We start from the raw sequence: 18,401 nt of genomic DNA, 5'->3' as shown, positions 1-18,401 counted from the left end.
TCCCTCAACGGAAGCGGCAAACGGCATCATCTTCGGTGGTCACACTGCCATTGAGATCCTACGCCGGGACCTCGATCCTCACACCGTCTTCGTCCTCGCCCTCTGGGTCCTTGTCGCCGACGCGGTGCATCACGTACTCGAGCCCGACGCGCTGCTGCTGCGAGGGCATGCGGGTACGCATGCGCGGCGATGCGCGGCACGAGAGGAGAAAGCGGCGGAACTGGGACTGCTGTCGTGGCGAATCGCCCGAGTTGACTGCAGTCAAAGCGTGAGCGGCACGTCCGCAAAAGGAACCAGCGGCAGGACGCACTCTCTTCAGCCTCGCCAATCCAGTCAAAGAAACGCTCAATGATGCGCGAAAGCGACATCTGATCTCGCTCGCCCGTAGATCCAACCCCCTCGACACCGCGCTTCCTCCCATTGCCTGACTCTGCCAGGTGCAGTGGGAGGACAGGGAGCGCGAGGTCGATTGCGAGCGGGTCAAAGAGGACGAGAAACGGACGGCTGCGGCAAAGTCGAGGTGAGCACAGCGCATGCAGGTCGTGAAAACTATACGCACCTCGGAGCAATGTGCTCAAAGGTGCTCACGAAGTGTGCAAGCATGCTACCGTACGCCTCGATACCGCTTCTGCTGAACAAGGCCGATCAGTGCCTGGCCCGGTGAGATAGCGAGTTGTTCACGCACCTCGCCTGGTCAGGCTCGTTGAGGTAGCTCGTAGCTCCGTGAAGGATGACCATCGTCGGTTCGTGCGGCAGACAGCTTGGGTCAACCTGCGCTGAGGCACCCGTCGCGGTGAAGGCGAGTTGCGCATCCTGTGCTGCGCCGCTCGAAGAAGTGTAGACGGTGGCGAGGAAGTAGGTGAGGTGTGCGCTAGTTGGCAGATAGCTGCAGGGATTCGATTGAGCTACAAACAGCGCAAGAGAAGGGCGCAAAGGGTGGAGCGCACCGGAAGTCGATGCGGTTGAGCAGTCGTGCGGTCTCGTTGTCGACTCTTTGTCCAAGCAGCGAAACGTCACACTCGTTCGCAAGCTCGTCCCGGAGTGAGGCTTCGTCCGGCGAGGCAATGAGCACGCGCCGGGGACGAGCAGGAGTCGCCGGTACGAGCGGCTCTTCCGCCTCGTCCGCATACTCCTCCTGCGCCCGGCGCTTGCCGCGCGCCTTGTCACTCAGAGAGCTAGATGCCGCCTGATCTGCCTCGGCCCGTAGATGATTGAGCGCGAAGTGAATGACCGATGCTTCGGGTACGGGTCCGATCAAAGCAAGCGAGGAAGCGGTGAGCGCGACAGGCGTGCTCGAGACGGTTGCTGCAGGCGGGAACAAGTCCAGCAGGTCGATGGCATGCTCATCGCGCATCTTCCGTCGCGCAGGCGAAGAGGACGGTTCTCATCAGTTGCTTGACCTCGCCGCAACTGAAGGCTTGCCCCGAGTCCATCGAGGTCCTGCCGCTGATTCGCAAGTACGAACAGGCAATGCGCATTTGAGCCCCGCGTGCTGTCCGTTGGGCAAATGGCTCTCGTTCGGGCGCCTCCACAGCTCCGCTCCTAGCTCTCTGGCTTGCGTCCTGCTTTCCCTTCTGCGAATCGCCTCGAACCTTGCTCGGAAGCGGTCATTACCTTTCGACGGCACGATCGCCGCGATTTGCGAAGGCATCGACGCCGACATCGAGTGCACACTTTGCCGCCACCACGCTACGCCTGCTGCTTTTCCTGCCCCTGCTTCCGGACCAAGCTGCCGAGCTCGTCCTCGAGCATGTGGTCCCATGCAGTTACGCCCTTCTCGTCGGCGCTGAAGTCGAAGATCGTGGTGTGGCTGCGAGAGAAGCGCATGGCGCGGACGTACGTCCCGCCGGCAAGTTCAAGTCAGCTTGCGCAATCATGCTTGCTTGCGTGCGTGAACAACCGCTTATGGTGAAACGCACGACCACGGCTTGAGCTCAATCTCGCGCTTCATTGTGTCGTGGAAGCAGCCGGCCCAGGCATCGCGAGAGTAGGCTTTGCAGATCTCGGCAACCGTTTGCGGGTGGACCCACGAACGGTACTGAGCGATGTTGTCGTCTGCAGTAGCGCAGACTCAGTAAATCCCAGGGTAATCCACAGAAAGAGCACGAGACACAAAGGAGAAGGCGCACAGAGCGTTCCGAGCTGAATCAGCTGGCCCGTGACGGTGATCATGCTCGACACGAAGTTCGTATGGCGTACCACGGCCTCACAGACCGAGTCGACGAGATCAGGGCGGCTCTTGCCGTCGGCGTGGCCGAGGAGGAAGTCGCGCGCGAGAACGGCCGAGTAAAACTCGAATGAGGTTTTCGAGCTGCACGTATACGCGGGGATTGTCAGGAGGATGCGCCCGGAACGCCTAACTCCACGAATCGGAGACTCTGGCCCACCTCTTCAGGTTCTCCTCCGTAGCGCCCAAATCGTGGAAGAGGCAGGCGAGGTAGAGCGCCTCCGCATCCCACTCCCAGTCGCCGAACTGCACTTGGCGGATGTACGCAGCTGTTTCGTGTGCTGCTCGTGAGCGGATAGTCGTTGCAGCGCGTACGAGCGATGGAGGCCCGCACAGACAAAAGGTGAGCAGATGACGACGAACCAAACAAGAACGCGCGGTGACTGTGGTTCCACAGCTTGTCGCCCAGGAGCGGCTTGACGTGTGCCGCAGCGGCCTTGACCAGATCCGAGTCCGGGATATGCTTGCTGAGGCGGTCGAGCTGGACGAAGGGAGGATCCGCGGGACTGGCGGGTGAGAGCTGCGAGGCGTCTCGGAGAACAGGCGCGAGTCCGTAAGGGTAGCTCATGGTATGTGAACGGCGCAGGAAGAGTCGTGTGGGGAAGGGAAGGAGAGGAAGCCGGGTTGAGAAGGCCGAAGTGCCCGCGTCATGCTTACGTGAGTCCGCTCGACTCTCGAAAGGCACGCGGGCAGCCGAGGCACGCTTACTGCTGAAGTCCAGCACAGCGGACGGGTGAGACGAGTCATGCGCAGCCCTCACGCAGTTGTACAGTCAAGTCTACGAAACCCGCTATATCAGAAACCTTCACTGTCGACGCTGTCCGCATCGTCATCGACTATGAGAGTGTGCGGGTCAACAGCTGCTCTTGACGTTAGAATCTAAGCGAGAGAGGCGCACTGAAAGTGCGGTTCTCGCGCGCATAACGCCGCTGCACGCTCGTCTCGATCCAGCCGCCGTCCGAGTCTTGCGTCGTGAGAGCGTACCCTACATGCACTGGCTGAGCGCGAGAAGCAATTGATAAGTGACAGCCAGCACGCACCTTGACCGCCAAAGATGCTGAGCAGCACAGGCAGAAGCACGAGGCCGTGCAGCGCGCTCGACAAAATCAGGGCGAGCCACATCTTGAAGTAATAGGTCTGCTCGGCGGCCATCAGTCAGTCCGAGACATCCCCCCGAGATCATCTGGCACTTAGCGCACCTTGAGCAGGGCCGACGAAGTGAGCCCGAGCACCGCGATGCCAATCAGCTTCGTCGCGCCGATGCCGCTGACAACGGATGCGCCGACGTCCTCCAGAGCAGCGACCGCCCGCTCGTCGCGGTCCTTCGGACCAGCCGGATGGTGGAACGGCAGACCGCCTCCGAGCGCGCCCATGAAGGCGCGCGCGAGGTGCGCGCAGAACTCGACCGAGATGCCGACCGAAATGACCAGGTTGACGAGCGAGAGCGGGTTGAGCGAAACGCCCCAGACGCCCATCGCGCCCATGACGCTCACGAGCGAGAGGAAGACGGTGAAGGCGACAACGCATCCGGTGCGGAAAGAGCCGAGGATGAGCGAGGTAACGAGGAAGACGGCCGCGAGAGCAAAAGTCAAGACTTCTCGCGTGGTGGCCCAGATTTCGCCGTCTGCAGGAGCGGGTGGAAAGACAGAGGCGGGTATCAGAGGTCTGGAACAAGCTCGGGTGGCGCAAAGAGGGGAAATGACGCGACGTACACGAGCTGAAGAAGACGTAGAAAAGCGAGTACGGGAACACCTTTGCGCCCGTTCGCTTGCTCAAGTCTTTTGCGATGCGCCTCGCCGCCGCAAAAGCGTTGATGAAGTCGTCCTGCGTCTTGAGCGGCGTGTGGTAGGTCCGGAAATGCGACAGATCGATGTTGCCGCGGTCGTCGCTAAGCGCGAGCGCAGAGGAGTAGCCTGCTTTGCCGCCGAGCGGGCAGGATTCGTCTGTCGGTGAGGCGAGCCACTGCTCGACGAAGCGCATCATTTCGCCGTCCTGCGGAAACCCCTCGACTGCATCACCGAAGCTTGATCAGCGGCGCCATCGAACCGACGAGCAACGAATCGAGCCACTCACGCGTGGTACTCCAAGCCGGCTCGCGGTCCTCGAAGCAAGGCTTGCACGCCGCCTCCGGGTCGTTCGGCCCGCAGAACTGACTCGAATCGCGGCGCTTCACCCGGCAACAGTCCTCGAGGATCGGATTCGTCCACGAGATAAAGTCGTCGATCCAGACGGCTCTGCGGGCGAGACAGGGGAGAGTCAGTATTGTAGAGCACGAGGACAGGTCACCCTGTTCTCGTAACGCACGGCGGTTCGGCAAGGTACGAGCTCTCTGAGCGCTTGCGTTCTGCCTCGAGGACATTGGCGAGCGAGTAGTCATCACAGGTCGAGAAGCGGGAGCAGAGGTGCCGGATGTTCGGCAGCGCAGTCGCATTGAGCCCCTCAGCGACGAAGTAGACAGGCGGACCGACGTCGAGGTACTCGTCCACGGCGTTGAAGTAATCGACCAAGTAAGACGACGAGGGAAGTGCGAGACGTTGGTCTGCGGACGCGGTCATCGTCAATCGCGTTACGCCTGCAAAATTGCGACGGAACCCACCGAGCCCAAGGTCGATGTGACGTGCGCCAATCCAGCTCAACACGAACAAACCCGAGAAGAGTGCGAGTACGAGGAATTTGACGGGCTTGCGTACGAGGTTAGGCGCGTATACGCGGCGGACGAAGCGACTTAGGAGGCTCTCGCTGACTGCAGCCCCGATATCGAAGGTGGCTGCAGCAGGTAGCTTAAAGCAGGGGAAGCAGTCCATTCGGTTCGCCTAGAAAGCCAGCCATTAGCTGCATACCTGAGCTGACATCCTCGAGAATGCGCGCACCTCGACTCGTCGCAGATCAAGCGTCATGAGACTGATGAAGATGGTAACCTGGAGGAGCGCATTGACAACCACCGCGCCGGCAGCGTAGATCGCAAAGTTGCGCACGGCGGGCACTGCGAGTCGCACATGATGAGTCGTGCACTGCCTTCAACTTGTGAGAGACAACGCACTGCCGACGAGCGCGCCGAGAGCGAACGCTACGGTCTCACAGCTCGCGCTGAGGAGGATGCTCGGTCCGACGCGAGCGAGCGTGCGAGCGACGCGCTCTTCGGCGCTCAGGAAGATTTCGTCGTCCTCGGTCTCGTCTTCGCCCGGCAGGAGGAACGAAGGCGAGCCGTGACGGTACGAGCGGGCGTTCTGCTCGTCGAGTTCGTGGGACAGCAGGAAGACGTTGTCGACGCTGTCGTAGATGCACGTTCAGCACAGCGTGCTGAGAAAAGCGGCTGAGAACCGACGCACCCAATGGCGAGAACGAGGAATGGAATGACCTCGGCAATGATGAGCGTGACTTTGACGCCCGCCGCCGAGCACAGCGCGACACTGGTCGACACGCTTAGCAGGACGATGACGATGCCCCACAGACCTGTTGTGATGATCGTGAGTGTCCATTGCCTTCAGACGTCGAGGTCCGCCTGAAGAACGGAGAGCGTGGCAACGCACCGAGCATGAACTTCGAGTCGACGAGGACCTGCCTGCGGAAGTAAGCCCCGAGCCCGCTCGCGCTCCCGCCCGTGAGCGTCTGCTCAAATCCAGCGGACCGACCCGCGCCCGCAGCGCCCAGCCCAGGCAAGTGGTCCTCGTCGTCGAGCTTGATCGCGCCTCCTCCCGCGCCGCCGGTCCACTGCCGGACCTTGCGGGCGGTCCAGCGCGCGGCACTGAGCGCCGCAGCAAGGAGGAGCATGCCCGCGCGCGCAGCGGTGCGGAGCAGGCCACTCGCGCTCCCTCCGAGCGAGACGGCGACGTAGAGGAACATGGCGATATACGACACGACTACGACGGGCACGTCCGTGTTGGTCGCGGCGTTGAGCTCGGCCTCGAGGCTCGTCCCGACGCTCCACGAGACGCGCAGGCCGTGCTGCGCGGCTGCGCCCGCGGGGGAGGCGAGACCGCGCAGGTACGCCGCGAGCACTGCCTCCCACTCTTCGGCGCGCGCGACAGCCGCGGGGTCGAGCGAGTTGGTGACAACGTAGGTGAGGATGACGGCGCGGGCGCCGTGCGCCTGTGCGCCCCCGGGCACGCCGCCGAGGACGAGTTTCGGGTTGAGCGGCTGCCCGAACGGCGGGAGGCACAAAGCGGGACTCGTCGCGCAGTCGTCGAGCGCCGAGGCCCACGTCTCGGGCGTGAGCGCGTCGAGCGAGTTGGAGAAGTAGCCCAGCGGGGACTGGACGACGCACTCGTCCGCCGACGTGGCCGTCCCGCTCGCCGAGGTCGGGGCAAAGCAGACGGACGCGAGCGAGAGGTTGGACGGCGAGGTGCGCAGCGAGCGGATGTCGGACTCGACCGAGAGGAGGAAATTGAGCGTGTCCCACGAGAGAACGGGTTCGTCGACTGGCTGCCACTTGACCGCCTCGCGCCCCTCCGCGTCCCCCTCCTCGTCGTCCACATTCCTCTCGTCGTCGACGCCTCTGGACCGCGCCGGCCTCACCGAGAAGAAGACCTGTTCTGTACGATAGAACGGGCCAAACGCCTCATCGAACCTTTCCTTCTCGCTCCGGACCTCGCTCCCGCGCGGGACCCACAGCTCGACCGGGTCCCTCTCGACCTCGAACCTGCCCCAGCCCGCATTCGCGAGCCCGCACAGCGCGAGTCCGAGCGCGAGGACGAGGTACGGGCGCGAGGCGCACGCGCGCCCGAGGCGGTAGAACGCGCCCGAGAGCGCCGTATTGAGCGCGTACGTGCGCGGCTGCAGCGCGGCGCCCTCGCCCGCCGCGTCGAGCATCAGCGACGCGCCGCGCGAGCCGTCCGTGTGCTGCGTGTGGTGCGTGTGCGACGACGCGCGCGCCGTGGAGGAGGAAGAGGGAGAGGGCTGCGGGCGCCGCGGCGACTGCGACGACGACCCGCCGCTACCGTCGAGCTCGCTCGCGATCGAGCGCGCACCGACGAGCCCGCCACCGGTGCTGCTGCGCGTGCTCGGCGAGCTGCCCGCCCTCGACCGCCGGCCTGCGCCCCTCACACTGCGATCCGCGCGGCCGCTCGATGCCGCGCGAGAGCCGAGCAGGAGCGCCGATGCGCGGCGGAAGAGTGCGTGCGCCCAACTAGCGCCTTCGTCTCCGTGCGTCGCGGCAGAGGAGCCGCCAAACTCGCTCGTCCCCTCGATGTCGTCGTCGTCCTCGCCCAGCCGGATCGCCCCACCGGCTCCCCCGCCCGTCCAGCGGTTCCTCGCCTCTCTCGCGCCCCACGCGCCGAGCGCGCCGACGAGCGCGACGGCGTAGAGGACGGCGAGCGCAAAGGGGAAGCAGTCCATGCGCCCGACGCGGCAGCGGCGCTCGTACTGCTCGTGCGGGGAGAGGACGGGCGGGAGGGCGGCGCACACCGGGGGACAGTCGGGGCAGGCGCAGCGCTGCGAAGGGTCCGGGGAGGAGCAGGAGATGGGGTCGAGGTCGAGCGGAGTGGGAGCAGCGGGAGGAGGCGACGGCGGCGACGCGGAAGCGCTGCGCGCGGGGGAAAGGGGCGGGTCCGAGGGCGACGGAAAGTTGATCTGGAAGGGCGAGCCGAGGGCGCGTTCCTGGCCCATGTAGCGCAGGAAAGCGAGCCAGTCGGTCGCGCCGCCGCCGAGGAGGTCCATCGCGTAGCCGTTGGTCGCGCCAAACTTGACGCCCTTGCAGCTGTCGAAGAAGCCCGCGCCGAAGCGGTCGCTGACCGACATGTCGACCGAGGCGACGGCTTTGCGGGATGAGGACGGGAGGGTCTGGGTCGCGGTGACGGCGAGGAAGAGGGACTGGTCGGGCGAGCAGGTGAACTCGCAGTAAAAGCGGCGGAAGTTGTTCCGGCATGCGGGACCTGCGGGACGTCGTCAGGGTCAGTTTGATGCAGGGCAGCAGGAGCGGGCAGTTCTCGGTCGCCGGGTGGGACGTGCAGCTGGCAATGAGGGGCTCTGCCTGGGCGAGCGAGGCCTGGAGAGTCTCGATCTGGCCTTGAGTGCAGCAGGTCGTGGTCGAGAAGTCGTCTCCGCAGACCTGGGCGAGTGTCGCGGTGTACAGAGCGTCGTCGTCGTGCTGTGGGCCACGATCCGCCCCACCTCGGAGCACAGGGTCAGCGAGAGAGGGAGAGTCGAGGTGCGGTGGAAGGGCGGACGCACGGCGGTTGCTGGCCCGTTGTCTGGGCAAGGGATCTCTCCTCCGAATGCGCCCTTTCTCCCGCACGAGTCGCGCATGGCGCACCTGCCTGGCTGGCGGACGAGGGTGGGAGCATCGGGGTCTGAAGCAGCGCGAGCGAGAGCGGGAAGGAGCAGGCCCGCCGTGGCGAGCACGCCCACGGGTAGCATGGCTGTGCTCTGCTCTGCACGCACGAGAGCAGGCTAGCGAGCGGGAGAGAGACGAGGCGAGGAGGGGACGAAGTGGGGCGCACGAGTTGCCGATTCGCGTCGCCGCAGAGTCGCGCAGGCACAGGCACGCACAGCGCACACACGGTAGGACTGCCAGGACCCCGCGTAGTACAGTCTGAGTAGCAGCCCCTCTCCCTCGTCCTCCTCCCCGTCCTCGTCGCGCGATCAACTCGCGGCCCCGCGGCGCATGGCCCCGCCTGCACGCACGCCGGGCGACAGCAGCAGCAGCAGCAGCAGCGAGTGCGCCGACCTCGCCGCGACGCTCCAGCCCCTCACCGCCCCCGGTTCGCCCGCACCCCCGCCCTCGTCGTCGTCGCTCGCGTCCCTCCGCTCGCGCTCACTCGCCCAGGCCCAGGACTCGCTCCTCTACGCCCGCACAGCCCCGAGCCACAGCCAGGGCCACGCCAGGCAGGGCGTCAGCATCCCGCCCCAGCCCCGCAGACCCGCCCTCGCGCACGACGTGACCTCGCTCGCCAACCGCCTCTCGTCCATGGGCCTCGGCCAGCCCCCGCAGCAGCAGCAGCAGCAGCAGCAGCAGCAGCAGCAGCCCCAGAGCTACGCCGCAGCCGCTGCAGCAGCTGGCGCGTCCACTCCCGGACAACAGCAGGGGCAAGGGCAGGGACCGCCGGGGCCAGGAGGAGCAGGTGCGCACGCGCTCACTCGTGCACTGGGCCAGCTTGCAGGGGGCTGGCAAGTGCTTCATTGTACTCATGCTCGCCCGCACAGGCTCGCCGCAGCCGCCGCCGCGCCCGAAGCAGACCGTCTACACCTTCCCCTCGCCCCCACCCGACACGGCCGACCTCCTCAGCGAACTCGAGGAGTTCTACAGCTACGTCGAGGTGCCCCAGGTCCTCGAGCACGCAGAAGCATGGCGCGACTTCTGGGACGGCGAGCTTGGTGAGTCTCGCGAACTGCTTCCGCTCGCACTCCGCTCGACCGACTGACGCTTGCGCCCGCCCGGACAGACTTCACCAAGTCGCCGACGTCGGCGCAGCACGCCGCGATCCACTCTCTCCTGAGCACGCTCAACGCATCGACCTCGTCGCTCTCGACGCGGCAGCGCTGCGCGCGCTCGCTCCTGCACCTCGCGCACGGCTCGTTCGGCCCCGGGATCTCGACCTCGCCCGAGCACCACCTGCACCTCATCCTCTCCAACTGCCGCGTCCTGCGCGCCGCGGGCGCCCTCCGCGGCGTGTGGAACGCGCTCAAGCGCACGGGCCAGGAGTGGGACGACGCCTCGGCGCTCTCGGCCGCGCACGCCGCCGCCCAGGCCGGCGGCGCGGGCGAAGACGACGAGGGCGAGTACCCGAACGCGGGCGCGGCGCCCGAGCTGCGCTTCTCGGGCCCGAGCGACGAGCTCGACGAGGAGCGCGAGCGCGAGCGCCAGGAGCGCCTCGACGAGATCAACGCCGAGCTCGCCCTCTTGCTCGCAGTGCTCTACTTCTTGGTCGAGTGCTTCCGCGGAGAGGAAGAGTGGGGGGAGGAGCTCAGTGCGTCGCGCGCGCGCGAGCGCTTCCGCTGCAATGTCCGGCTCAGAGACTCACCCGCGCGTCGCACAGTGCAACTTGACCCGCCCATGCCGGTGTACCTGTACAACCTCGTCGCAGGACTGCGCGAAAAGAACGCAAAGGGCTACCCGGTCAAAAAGGTTTGCAGTGCAACTCGCGCTTGACCTGGACGCTCGACTGACTCTGCTCGACACCGCAGCTCCTGCTCCTGCTCTGGAAGTCGATGCTGTGCACGCTTGGCGGGGTCAAGGATGCCAACCGCGTCAAGGTGCTCGTACGCGAAGTCGAGGGCCTGCCGAAAGACGAGCAGGGCGACCGACCCGACTACCGTGCGCGAGCGTGATCGGCTGAACTGTCGAGGCACCGACGACTGACGCTGCGGCCCCGGACACAGGACCCTGGACCAAATCGTCCCCGCCCGACCTTCTCACCTTCCGCAACGAGACGTTCGCCAAGTACCCCTCGTACACGCTCCCGCCTCCTGGCGCGCTCCTCCCGCTCCCGCCCCCGCTCTCTGCGCTGGGAGAGCACCCGCAGACGCTTGACCGCCTCTCGGCAGCCGCGGCACCGACGCCCGTGCGCCCGACGTTCAGCTACCACGTCAACGCGAACCACGACCCCTCACTCCCGTCCAACCTGCCCCCGCCGCCACCTGCCGCACAGTGGCCGTACCAGCAGCCACCGACGCCGGCGCCTTCTCCGCCTCCGAGCCCTGCACCCGCACTGCACGGTGCGCCCACGGGCCCGCCGCAGCACAACGGCTTTCCTCCGTCAGCCGTCGGGCCCCCGGGCGGTCCGCCCGTCGGGGGCAAGCCCAAGAAGCAGCAGTTCCAGACGGACCAGACGCGGCCGTTCCCGCTCCCGTTCGCGCCGGCCAACGCGTCGCGCGGGCGCGCCGTCCCGCGCGCGATCGAGGAGGCCGGCGAGCTGTACCGGCGCCACCTGCGCGTGTCGACCGAGCTGTGGCAGGCGTGGAAGGTGCGCGAGGAGTTTGGCAACGACGAGCTCGGGCTCACGCGCGCCGAGGAGGTCGAGCAGGACCTCGTGCGCCGCGAGCAGGAGCGCAGGCGCCTCCGCGAAAGGGAGCTCGCGGGCGGAGAGGTCGGGCGCAAGGCGCGCGCACTCGGGAGGAGGCTCGAGCAGCTCGTCATTGGCGACGCGGGCGCGAAAAAGGTCGCGAGGTCGCAGAGCCTGTTCGCGGCCGACTCGGACAACGTCTCGGTCGCGTCGAGCGTGCGCGGCGGTGCCAAGGGCAAGGTGTCGGACGAGGACGACGAGGTCGCGGTCGCGAGCGACGACGAGGACGACGGCGAGGGCGGCGGAGACCCGATGGACCCGCTCACGGTGCTGCGGATGCTCGGGAGGCAGGTCCGGCGCGACTGGATGAACGAGGAGGACCCGAAGCGCAAGAAAGAGCTCGACGTCCGCAGGCAGGACGTCAAGCGCCTTGAGCGCGTCGAGATCCTCTACGTGCGTCGACTTCTATAGGAGTCGTCATAGGCCGGAGTTGTGCATCGTGACACTGACTGCTGCTTCCATACGACGCGCAGCGCGACACGCTCTCGCAGCTGCAGAGCGCTGTAATTGTCCTCCTCAAACTCCTCCTTGCGACGGTCACGGCGAATCAGAACCTTCCGCCGGGCCAACCTGGAGCAGAACCGACTTCGAGCGGTACGTCTTCTGCACCCAACTGAGAGGAGACGATTGTACTTACGTAGAACTGGCCGAGCAGAACCCCCGCCCGATTTGAGCCTCGAGGACTGCGACATCCTGCGACACCGCGAGATTACCTCCAAGGCGGTCTCGGCTATCCTCATCCTCACCCTCAAGTGGTTCAAGACGTCTCGTGCGTCCCTTCGATCCAGTGTGCCCGCATTCTTGCTTGCGCGGATGCTGACTTCATCCCGTCCTCGTCGTCCAGACGTGATGAAGTTCCACTACTTCTCGCAGCTCCTCGTCGACTCGAACTGTCTGCTCCTCATCCTCAAGATGTTCGGCATGCAGGAAGTGTCGACCCTCGTGCGCATCAGGCACGACCGCCCCGAGCACAAGTGAGTCCGGGTGAACCTGTGACGGAAAGAGCCGCTCTGACCGGACAACTTCGGCAGCTTCTTCCGCTTCTGCCACGCGTACTGCAACCCGGGCTCCGACTCGCCGCGACCCGAAGACGCGCTCCTCGCCCACCCGCCTCCGGGCGCGCGCCCCTCTTCCGTCGGGTCCAACGACTCGGCCAGCGGCAGCGGCGGTGCTGCGAACGGGACCTCGTCGGCCGGTGGGAGCAGCGCCGAGGGCGACGAGATCGAGCTCGTGTCCGATTATTCGTGGCGCAACTTCTTCTCGACCGTCAACTTTGTCCACATCTTGCAGAAGCTCACCAAGCGCAAGACGCACCGCGTGCTGCTCATGGTGCAGTACAAAAGCTCGGTGCGTCTAGCTCGTTGCGAGCCTCCCATCGTGTGCGCGCGTGTGGCTGACTCGAAAGGACTGCTTGAACGGGATCAGGCCATTCTCAAGCGCATCCTCAAGGTCGCACACCCGACGCTCCAGCTGTACGTGCTCAAGGTACTGAAGAGCCAGGTCCCGTACTGCGGGCGGAAATGGCGACAATGTGCGTATCGAATCCGGTTCTCTCACTTCGAGCGCTCGAATCCGCCCAAGTGCTGATTACTTGTCCATGAGCACCGCAGCCAACATGAAGGTCATCACGGCCATCTATCTGCATGTGCGGCCCGACTTGCGCGACGAGTGGCTCGCAGGTGTCGATGTAGACGCCGACGTCGAGGAGTCGCTTGTGAGCGTAACGTCTCTCGAGCACGCAGAACGCCGCTCACCAGTCTCGCTCGTAGCCCCACGAGCAAGCGCTGCGCTCGCTCGTCCGCTTCTTCAACACGCAGCACTACTCGACGCATGCACCCGGGCTGCACCGCCGTTCGTCCTCGCTCGTGCAAGGCAACCTCCCGTCGGACCCGTCTCCCGACTTCAACCCGGGTCCGGTCGCGTCTGTCCCGCTCCCGCCGCTCTCGCCGCACGGCCCGCTCCCCGACGGCCAGGGGCTGAACGACGTCTTCCCGCCCCCGCGCTCGCTCGCGTCGATCGACCTCGGCGCCGACGTCCCGCTGCAGCTCGCGTACGGCGCGATCGACCCGGCCGACGACCTCGGCGCGTTCGAGGTCGACGACCTCCTGCGCGTCGGGAGCGGCGGGTCGCTCGACCCGCGGCGGCCGGGCGCGGCGCACGAGAGCCTCGTCGTCGGCGGGATGGGCCCGGCGGGGCTGGGGCTGGGGCCGGGGCACGGCGCGGACGGGCTCGCGCTCGACGACGACGACGACGGCGGGGTGCTCGACTGGCTCAACGACCCGCTCGGCGCGAGCGACGCGGCGTGGGAGCGGTTGGGCCTCGAGGGGTACGACGGCGAGTGGGACGACGTGAGCGACTCGGAGAGCGTCGGCGCGCAGTGGGGCCTGCTGCGCTTTGGCGTCGAGGGGATGACGGGCGTCGAGGGGGCGGCGGTCGGGACGAATGGGACGGCGAGCGACGAGGGCGACGAGGTGCTCGACCAGCGGACGAGCCGCAACGAGTGGGAGCACATCAGGTGCGTGCGAGTCCTTCTTGTCGACTTGCATCGACGTTGCCGATGTCCATCTGTGCCCTGAGCCGAAGTGCGCGACGCTGACCCTCGCCTCCTGGCTCACACAGCCCCGAGACGATCACCGCCCTCGAGGAGGAGCGCGCGGCCGCGCGCGTGCCCAACTCTCCCCGGCCCTCGCGCCGGCGCTCGAGCACCGGGCCCGTCTCGCCCGCGCTGCGCCCCGTCCTGATCGACCGCGACGACGACGGCGCGGGCGCGTCGGCCGCCGAGGGGAGTGCGTTGGTCGATGGCGGAGAGGCGGCAGAGGAGGGGCCGGTGCCGACGGTGCCGCATGCGGGGCCGGCGATTGACGAAGTCGAGCTCATCTTCCACCGGTAAGGGAGAGGCACTGGCTGTCACGCACGCCTCGCCTACTCGATGGGGACGGAAGGAGGCGCACAAAGAGTCCTGTTCTGTACAGCATCTACACCTGCATCGTCGTTGGCTCTCTCGAACCAGCCACGCGCGCGCAAACGAGAGAGGGATGGTCTGTCTATCTTGCACATGTACTGCTCCGCTCGCCGCCTACCCTACCCTACCCGCGCGATGACCTCTCCGCCGAGCCCTCGCCGGACGGCCTCGCGCCCCTCGACGAACCCTTCATTGCTAGCAATGAGCGCAAGCTCGCCCAGTCCGAGGCCGGGGACGAACTTTACGCGGGACCCGCGCACAAAGCGGCGGATCTCGCTGGCGTCCATGAAGACGCGGCGCGAGGGGTGGCTGACGAGGCGCATCTTGTTGAGGACGGGCTGGTCTGCGCGGTACTTGAGCTGGGCCCAGACGCGCTTGTCGGCGAGGCGGGCGGTGGTGAAGCTGGCCGGGTCCGGGGGCGCGGCGGCGGACGTGTTGGTCGAGCCGTACGAGACGGACGAGATGAAGCCGTGGGCGAGGAGGAGCGAAAGGAGCGAGAGGTGCTGCTTGGTCGGGGCGAGCGGGACCCAGCGGTGCCGTGCGAGCGAGGCGTTGGTGAGGCGGGCGCAGAGCTCGTGCGGGAGCATCTGTGCGGGTCGACCGGGGGAGTTGAGTGAGGGGCTTGCGGGGTATAGAAAGAGTCTCTCGTGGCACTAACGGTGCGTACGCGGGTCCTGGGGGCGTGGTCGGCGAGGGAAGCGGGGGCAAGGGAGGGAGGAGGAGGGGGAGCTGGGAAAAGTGGTGGCGCGGGTCAGCGCGGGTGCAGGTGGCTCTGGTGGGGCTGGATGAGCGCACCGGTGGCTGTGTGCGTCTGCGGGTGCTCGGTGCGTGTGGGCGGCGCGAGAGCGACTGCGTCCTTCCGCTCCTTGTCTCCGCCAGACTTTGCCCTCGCGCGCACCCGCAGGACAGCGCCAGTGCTGCTCACAGTCCGACCAGAGGACGTTCCTCGCAAGTCCAGAACCAGGGCCGCTTTTCTCCCGGCTCTTTCGCCTTCCCTTCCGGCCCCTCCCTCTCTTCATCTCTTGCAAGCTCTCGCTCGCCAGCAGCACGGCAAGAGGACCGTAGTGCACGTGCAGACCTCCATTGAAGATTGACCAGCAGACACAAGGTGCGCGCGGTCCCTCAGATTCGCCCCCTCCCACGGCACGAACTGCCCACCTCTGCGTTGCCCTGTCGCTGCATCCTTTGCGAGGCAGAGCGCCGCGCTGCAGACACGGGAGAAACGTGCTGACTCGCATGCTTTGCACAGAACCGCACAAAGTACGCACACGACAGCACCCGCCTCGACCACACCCCACTCGCCATGTCGAACCAGAAGCGCGTCCGCGGCGTCACCGTCGCGCGCCCCATCATCTACGGCAACTCGACCGTCCTCCTCACCGAGCAGGAGCGCGCAGAGGCCGGCGACCACACCCACCGCTGGACCGTCGGCGTCCGCAGCGCCGCCTCGCCGCCGTACGCCAACCCGCACCCGAACCAGCAGATTGGCGGCGCAGACGACATCAGGTGCGTTGCATCATGTGCTTGCCTTGGACTGGGCCAGCTGACGAGTCGAACCGCACGCAGCTACATGATCAAGAAGGTCACCTTCAAGCTGTACGAGACGTACAAGAATGCGTTGCGCAGTGCGTCCAGCCGTTTGGTGCCTGCTACAGCGCGCTCGGTATCCCCGCCCGGTCAACTTTGCTAACGCTCGCACCCTGGCGCACAGCCATCGAGTCGCCGCCGTTCGAGGTGACCGAGACCGGATGGGGCGAGTTCGACATCATCATCAAGGTCTTCTTTGCGCCCGAGTCGAACGAGAAGCCCCTCACATTCAACCACCACCTCAAGCTGCACCCGTGGCCTGTCGACCCAATCCTGTACGCACAGCCAAGCGCGACGGGCGAGCCCACCTCCCTCACCGAGGAAGGGCAGCCCATACTCCCCGCGCCCGTGATTAGCCCCGTGCATTCGTGGCAGTACGAGGAGCTCGTCTTCACCGAGCCGACCGAGGCGTTCTACGCGACGCTCCTCGAGCACAAGCCGACGCCGCTCCCGCGCACGAACCGCCACCCCAAGCTCCTCACGCACCCGCTGAGCTCGGGCGGCAACATCGGCGAGTTCTCGGTCGAGATGGAGGAGGAGGAAGGGAGGCGGATCGACAAGGCGCGCGACAAGACGCTCGAGCAGATCGAGGAGATGCGGAAACAGCTCGTCGGGTTCGACCAGGAGCTCGCAGGTGTGTCTCCGGTTCTCTTGCGTGCCGTGTCTGCCTCGCTGGAATTGAAGTGTCACGAAAGTCTGACTGTTCTCCTGACCCCGCTCACAGGACTCAAGCGCGAGGTCGACGAGCTGCAAGCGGCGCAAGCCGCCGGCACTCCCGCACCCGCCGCCTCGGCTGCTTGAAGCCGTTCCTCTCGCCGTACCCATCGTCGCAATACCAGCATGTTGTTGTACCTCCTCATTCACTTTCGTCTCCGCGGGCGGAGGCGGATTCGAGACTTGACAGGAGCGTCGGACCGCACCGTCCGCGGGTCCGCCGGTCCCGTCCCTATTCGTCCTGCACCCCAGTCTCCCAGCTTCTGCTTTGCGCTTTGCGGGCTGTTCCACTATGGCTGAGTCTCACGCTGCTGCTGCTGCTGCGCTGGTCCTGCCGGCACCGCCGCCACCGCCTGATGCGGCCGTCTCGCGTCCTGCGTCGATTGCTTCGACTGCGACAGTGACGCCGTCCACGGCGGCCGAGGGCTTGAAGGAGGTCAGCGTGGACGATCTGGCTCGCGAGGTACGCTGCGCTCACTCCGCTACGCACCCACGCTCACAGGACTGACATGTCCCGCGCCTTCCGCAGCTGCACGACCTGACGACGCTCGTCTCGGCGGCGTCGACGGACCTCTCGTCGCTCCTCTCCCTCCGCGACCGCGTCATCTCCTCCGGCCCGCTCTGCGACCCCTCTACGCTCTCGCTCCTCTCCCACTCGACGACCTCTCTCGGCTCTCAGCTCGTCGCGCTCGGTCCGACGCTGCGCACGACGGCGCAGCGGCTCGCGCGCCTGTCGGCGCTCGCGCACGCGGGGGCCATCGCCGCGCTGCCGTCGGAGCTCGCGCCGCTGTCGGAGCAGCTCGCCGTCGCGCGCGTCGAGGCCCGCGCGCTGCTCGAGCGGGTGAGGAGCGCGGCGTGGGACGAGGTCGACGCGCGAGAGAGCACGAAGAGGAGGGTCGAGGAGAGGGTGAGGCTGGAGAACCCGGCGCTTGGGGACGAGGGCGTCGAGATGGCGGTCAGGACGGCGTTTGTCGGCGCGCAGGCAAGGGTGGCGGACCTTGATGTGCGGCAGACGAGCTTCCGCATCTGCTCTCCTGACGTGACTGACAGAACAGAGCAATCGCAGGTGCTCAGCTATGCGGGGAGGGTTGCGCTCGAGAACCCGGCGACGGAACTCGCCCAGCTTATGGACGAAGCGGACGACGAAACCAAGGCTGCCTTTGCTCCCGAGGCCGACGTGCGTCTCATCCTGTTTCAAAAGCTCCTGCAGTGGCGCTCACGTGGTTCTCGCGCAGCTTGCACGCACGGCATCGCTGCACTCGACGACAACGACCCTTGTCGACCCCTTCGCCGATCCGACGGGAGGGTATGGCAAGCTCGAGGGCGAAGCCGGCGTCGACGAGGATCGCCAGCTGCTCGCGCGCATGAAGACGAGCTCGACAATGCACGGCGGCGTAGCAGCGGCGGGAGGAGCGGGTGACCTAGAAGCCGCGTTGGCGGACGCCGGAGAGAAGAGGAAGATGGGCAGGTGGGAGAACCTCAAGCTCAACTGGAGAAACTACCTCGTGCGTCGAGTCTGTTTGCACGTCGCGATGTCCTGACCAACGTCGGCACCGCAGGTCCGCTTCAGCGTCCTCTTCTTTTGCGTCGGGCTCATCGTCGGCGTCGTCACCTGCAAGTTGCCTTCCAGTCTTATCTGCTACACGATACTGACAGCACGATCCCGCAGACGAATCGGTCTCGCAGCAGCGCAAGGACGCCGAAGCAAAAGAGTCGTACGCCTCCTCGGCGTCGGCCGCGGCAGCAGCGACGGCTGCCGCGAGCGCAGCAGCGTGAGTGTCTCTGGCTGTGTTCCATGTTCGTCGGCCGTACTGTATCTCCGTGCTGTAAAGTTGCCTTTTCTCAAGGGGTACGACGAGGACAAAGGGAAGAGGCGATGAGGTGGAGCGCGCGGCGCCCAAGTCACGCTCAT

The 18,401-nt window shown here is 66.2% G+C and overlaps 7 protein-coding genes across 7 annotated transcripts; 3 read left to right on the top strand and 4 right to left on the bottom strand.

Moving 5' to 3' along the window:
• Nucleotides 1-58: 58 nt before the first annotated feature.
• Nucleotides 59-1,354, bottom strand: JCM10292_001542 (uncharacterized protein; the record flags this gene model as incomplete). Its single annotated transcript, XM_076649360.1, has 5 exons — nt 59-255; nt 311-504; nt 560-628; nt 686-886; nt 948-1,354. The coding sequence occupies 5 exons, from the start codon at nt 1,352-1,354 to the stop codon at nt 59-61; spliced, it is 1,068 nt and encodes a 355-aa protein (XP_076505159.1).
• A 335-nt stretch (nt 1,355-1,689) lies between these two features.
• On the bottom strand, nt 1,690-2,795 carry JCM10292_001541 (uncharacterized protein; the record flags this gene model as incomplete). Its single annotated transcript, XM_076649359.1, has 5 exons — nt 1,690-1,810; nt 1,920-2,055; nt 2,130-2,311; nt 2,388-2,496; nt 2,591-2,795. The coding sequence occupies 5 exons, from the start codon at nt 2,793-2,795 to the stop codon at nt 1,690-1,692; spliced, it is 753 nt and encodes a 250-aa protein (XP_076505158.1).
• Nucleotides 2,796-3,022: 227 nt separating this feature from the next.
• On the bottom strand, nt 3,023-8,581 carry NCR1 (sphingolipid transporter; the record flags this gene model as incomplete). Its single annotated transcript, XM_076649358.1, has 14 exons — nt 3,023-3,063; nt 3,126-3,212; nt 3,268-3,364; nt 3,427-3,851; nt 3,940-4,236; nt 4,301-4,461; nt 4,532-4,766; nt 4,824-5,040; nt 5,098-5,210; nt 5,268-5,497; nt 5,557-5,680; nt 5,758-8,097; nt 8,174-8,312; nt 8,396-8,581. 14 exons carry the CDS (start codon nt 8,579-8,581, stop codon nt 3,023-3,025), a joined length of 4,692 nt encoding a protein of 1,563 aa, XP_076505157.1.
• A 247-nt stretch (nt 8,582-8,828) lies between these two features.
• On the top strand, nt 8,829-14,116 carry FAR11 (Far11p; the record flags this gene model as incomplete). Its single annotated transcript, XM_076649357.1, has 14 exons — nt 8,829-9,285; nt 9,368-9,538; nt 9,607-10,131; nt 10,201-10,289; nt 10,349-10,478; nt 10,544-11,619; nt 11,700-11,820; nt 11,882-11,995; nt 12,071-12,200; nt 12,258-12,573; nt 12,652-12,757; nt 12,837-12,940; nt 12,996-13,741; nt 13,846-14,116. 14 exons carry the CDS (start codon nt 8,829-8,831, stop codon nt 14,114-14,116), a joined length of 4,356 nt encoding a protein of 1,451 aa, XP_076505156.1.
• A 191-nt stretch (nt 14,117-14,307) lies between these two features.
• Nucleotides 14,308-14,775, bottom strand: MRPS8 (mitochondrial 37S ribosomal protein uS8m MRPS8; the record flags this gene model as incomplete). The annotated part of the gene is made up of 1 exon (XM_076649356.1): nt 14,308-14,775. One exon carries the CDS (start codon nt 14,773-14,775, stop codon nt 14,308-14,310), a length of 468 nt encoding a protein of 155 aa, XP_076505155.1.
• Nucleotides 14,776-15,491: 716 nt separating this feature from the next.
• On the top strand, nt 15,492-16,576 carry YAF9 (YEATS domain-containing protein YAF9; the record flags this gene model as incomplete). The annotated part of the gene is made up of 4 exons (XM_076649355.1): nt 15,492-15,694; nt 15,755-15,813; nt 15,900-16,409; nt 16,500-16,576. The coding sequence occupies 4 exons, from the start codon at nt 15,492-15,494 to the stop codon at nt 16,574-16,576; spliced, it is 849 nt and encodes a 282-aa protein (XP_076505154.1).
• A 205-nt stretch (nt 16,577-16,781) lies between these two features.
• Nucleotides 16,782-18,265, top strand: JCM10292_001536 (uncharacterized protein; the record flags this gene model as incomplete). The annotated part of the gene is made up of 6 exons (XM_076649354.1): nt 16,782-16,952; nt 17,019-17,492; nt 17,556-17,666; nt 17,725-17,994; nt 18,049-18,096; nt 18,146-18,265. The coding sequence occupies 6 exons, from the start codon at nt 16,782-16,784 to the stop codon at nt 18,263-18,265; spliced, it is 1,194 nt and encodes a 397-aa protein (XP_076505153.1).
• Nucleotides 18,266-18,401: the final 136 nt, after the last annotated feature.

The sequence above is a fragment of the Rhodotorula paludigena genome (assembly GCF_050403205.1).
Source record: "Rhodotorula paludigena JCM10292 DNA, Rt_paludigena_JCM10292v1_ctg23, whole genome shotgun sequence".
Classification (NCBI taxonomy): domain Eukaryota; kingdom Fungi; phylum Basidiomycota; class Microbotryomycetes; order Sporidiobolales; family Sporidiobolaceae; genus Rhodotorula; species Rhodotorula paludigena.
This window is presented reverse-complemented; position numbering and strand designations above follow the sequence as displayed.